Below are 3,854 nucleotides of genomic sequence, written 5' to 3' on the forward strand. Positions count from 1 at the left end.
AATTTAGATTGACTAAGCTAGATCTTAAATTTAAGTTTTTTATTTATTGAAAAACATGATTGAGGAGAGTCTAAAAAACATTATTTTGTAAATAACATGTCCTTTAACACACATTTTTAATATATATATATATATATATATATATATATATATATATATATATATATATATATATATAATTTTTTTAACCTTTGTATTTTGTATTGAATTTTAATGCTTTTTTTTTTAAAATAAGATAACAAAAATAAAATTCATTACTTATAAGTACCCACAGAAGTTGGGTGTAGCGGAATAAGTTACTCTTTAACAATGTGGCAAGTATGATTCAAATCTCTTAGAAAAATGTTGACATTTTAGCAAAAACTAAAAATAAAATTCATGAATTATAAACGCTCTAATATAATTAAAGTACATAAATATAGTTTTATTAGAACCTGCGAAATAACAATTTTCTTTACTACATACAATAAAATGTACTAAAGAGGCCATGCCACCAACCATAGATAACCTTTGTCCTTTGTTTATATAACGTTCCATCCAAGCGAGGACCCTTTTACTTTGCACTTTCCATTTGTAAAGATGGAGAAGAGAAATGGAGGCAGAATTGAAGAAAATAAAGAGAAATGGGTGCATGATGCATCTGTGGACTATAAAGGAAGAGTTCCTCTCCGTGCTTCCACTGGTGTATGGAAAGCCTCCCTCTTTGTCCTCAGTAAGATACCTTCTTTGCATGAACTTGGTTTAATGTATCAACATTTTATTTCAAGTTTGCAATTATGGATAAAAAAAGTAAAAGAATCATTTCAACACTGCTTCGTAGAAGATTTGGATTTTTATTGGCCACCCATAAGAACAATTTCAAGGGGCAAAGTTAGTAACCAGTTTTCAGCGAAAAAAGTGTTAGCAGAAATGATCTTCAAAGCAAAGATGCATTAAAAAACTAGAGAAAAATAAAATCTCCCTCTATTCTGCCTGATCCTGTGCATAATTTCAGGAAATTTTTCTTGTTCTTTTATTGGTTCTTTTCTTAGTTGTGGACTAGTAGTTGTAAAACTGTATAATAAATGTGTTTGACTAACATGAGCACAACATAACTTGGTGGTTTTGTTACAATTTGGAACAGCAATTGAATTTAGTGAAAGGGTAAGCTACTTTGGGATAGCCAGCAATCTTATCTCGTACCTGACTAAAGTGATGCATGAAGACCTTAGTACAGCAAGCAAGAATGTAAACTACTGGTCAGGAACAACAACCCTTATGCCTCTGGTTGGGGGATTTGTTGCTGATGCTTACACTGGTAGATTTTATATGGTCCTGTTTTCTTCATTTGTATACCTCATGGTAAATCTACTATTTCCCCCCCTAATGAATGCACTAAATATTTTATTATAAGTTAGTAACTTATCCTTTTACACCTCATATATCCATTGTTTGATCAATTTGACGCACCTCAGCTGCAACTTTTGTTTTCAGTTTGTTTATATAATTATATATCTCTACAAGTCTACAAGCACTCGTATACTCTTGTCATGAAAAATAAGGTTCATTTCATGATGTGAAACCAGGGATTAAGCCTGTTGACCATGTCTCAATTCATCCCAAGTCTAATGCCATGCAACACTAAGATGTGCCAACAGCCTAGGAAGGTTCATAAAGTGGTTTTCTTGCTTGCCCTTTACTGCATCTCCTTTGGTACTGGAGGATACAAACCATGCTTGGAAAGTTTTGGAGCTGATCAATTTGATGATGATCACTTGGAAGAAAGGAAGAAGAAGATGTCTTTCTTTAACTGGTGGAGCTTTGCACTGTGCTTTGCGTTGCTGCTTGGTGCAACGGTGGTTGTTTATGTTCAAGATTTTGTCAGCTGGGGAGTAGCTACTCTTATCCTAGCTATTCTTATGGCTCTCACTGTCATAGCTTTCTGTGTGGGAAAACCTTTTTACAGGTACAGGAGGGCAGAAGGAAACCCTTTAACACCAATTTTACAGGTCTTAATTGCAGCAATAAGGAAAAGGAATCTAACTTGTCCATCAAATCCTGCTTTATTGCATGAGGTCCCTGAGTCAGAGAGGTCCCAAGGAAGGCTTCTGAGCCACACTAACAGGCTCAGGTATCTATCACACATGGACCTTGTCAGATTGACACTAAATTTTATTTATTGTTAGAATTTAATGAAAGAAGTCAGTATAAAGGTCTTCTTTTACACTTTCATCTAATCTCAATCTAGTGTTTGTTTGTTGACTTTTATAATATTTATTTTAAAATTAAAAGTTAATCGAAACAATATTTTTGATTGGTTGACAGTTTAAAAACTTTCATATTCACAATGCATGTCTATTAAATTCATCCATTGGAATTAATGCAAATCAATTCAATGAATAGGTTTCTTGACAAGGCTGCAATAATTGAAGAGAAACATTTTGAGCAGAAGTACAATCCATGGAGATTAGCAACAGTGACTAGAGTGGAGGAAACAAAACTTGTTCTAAATATAATTCCCATATGGCTAACTTCATTAACAGTTGGAGTATGCGTGGGACAAGGACAGACACTCTTTGTCAAACAAGCAGCCGCTACCAACTTAAAGATAAGCGACAGTTTCAAAATCCCACCAGCTTCCATGGCCTCTGTTGCAGCAGTTGGTACCTTAATAGCTGTCCCAATATATGATAGGGTTGTTGTTCCAATTCTGAGAAAAGTCACTGGCAATGAAAGAGGCATCAGCATCCTTAGGAGGATCAGCATTGGCATGACATTATCAGTCTTACTCATGGTTGTTGCCGCTTTAGTAGAATCAAAGAAACTAAGAATGGCTGCACATGAAGTCCTCACGGTAGGGGAAACTAGGCATGAGACTATGAGTGTGATGTGGTTGATACCCCAATACTTGATTCTTGGCATTGGAGATTCATTTTCTCTGGTTGGCTTGCAAGAGTATTTCTATGACCAAGTTCCTGACTCAATGAGAAGCATAGGAATGGCTTTGTATCTTAGTGTGCTTGGAGTAGGATTTTTCTTATGCAGCTTTTTAATCATCATCGTGGAACATATCACGGGTAAAACTGGCAATAGTTGGATTGGGAAGGACATAAATTCAAGTCGTTTGGATAAGTTTTATTGGATGTTAGCTGTCATAAATGCTTTGGTTTTGTGTGTCTTTCTCTTAGTGTCAAAAAGGTACACTTATAAGGCCGTACAGAGAAGAGCTATGGAAACTGATTGTTGTAAGAGTGATGAGGTAGACATGGTGGCTTGATAAGAGCTACTAAGGTGTACCTCTCACTGCTTTATTTTCTCCTGAATCAAATGTTTAATGTATTGTTTCCATATATTAACTGGAATTTGAATTGTAAGTTATTGTTGCAGATTACTCAAAGTATGGCTAACTATACAATAACATAAACAATTGTAGATGACTTCCTGTTTTGTTACCAAAAATATTAGTTAGAGGATATATTCTTTTAAATTTCTTAACCATGGGAAGAATTCTGCAATTGGAGTTAAGTAAGCAAACATTTCTTCTGTTGGTCGATTTGTTGTGAAGTGTGGGATCTAATAAAACTCAAAAGGGCAATTCCTAGCATAGTTGAGTTGACAATCTATCACCATTATTGCACCTGCGTGGAACAAACCCACATAAAAAACAATTAAACCAAGGTAGTAGGAACTTCGTACAAAAGTAATGTCCCTATATGAGTGTGTTTGGATTGCTAGTACCGCATAACAACTTACGTTTTCCAAAGCATGGAAAGGCATACTTTGGGATCCAACGTACGTTCCTTGGCACCGGTTTTTCAAGCATACACTATATCGACTTATTATATGCAGGCAATACAATACTAACTACTATATAT

General features: G+C 35.0%; 1 protein-coding gene across 1 annotated transcript; it reads left to right on the forward strand.

The window, feature by feature from the left end:
- The first annotated feature begins 549 nt into the window (after positions 1-549).
- Positions 550-3,365, forward strand: LOC102660397 (protein NRT1/ PTR FAMILY 5.6). The gene is made up of 4 exons (XM_006601914.3): positions 550-712; positions 1,124-1,341; positions 1,566-2,110; positions 2,383-3,365. Exons 1-4 carry the CDS (start codon positions 580-582, stop codon positions 3,254-3,256), a joined length of 1,770 nt encoding a protein of 589 aa, XP_006601977.1. The 5' UTR covers positions 550-579; the 3' UTR covers positions 3,257-3,365.
- The last annotated feature ends 489 nt before the right edge of the window (positions 3,366-3,854 follow it).

The sequence above is a fragment of the Glycine max genome, chromosome 18 (assembly GCF_000004515.6).
Source record: "Glycine max cultivar Williams 82 chromosome 18, Glycine_max_v4.0, whole genome shotgun sequence".
Classification (NCBI taxonomy): Eukaryota; Viridiplantae; Streptophyta; class Magnoliopsida; order Fabales; family Fabaceae; genus Glycine; species Glycine max.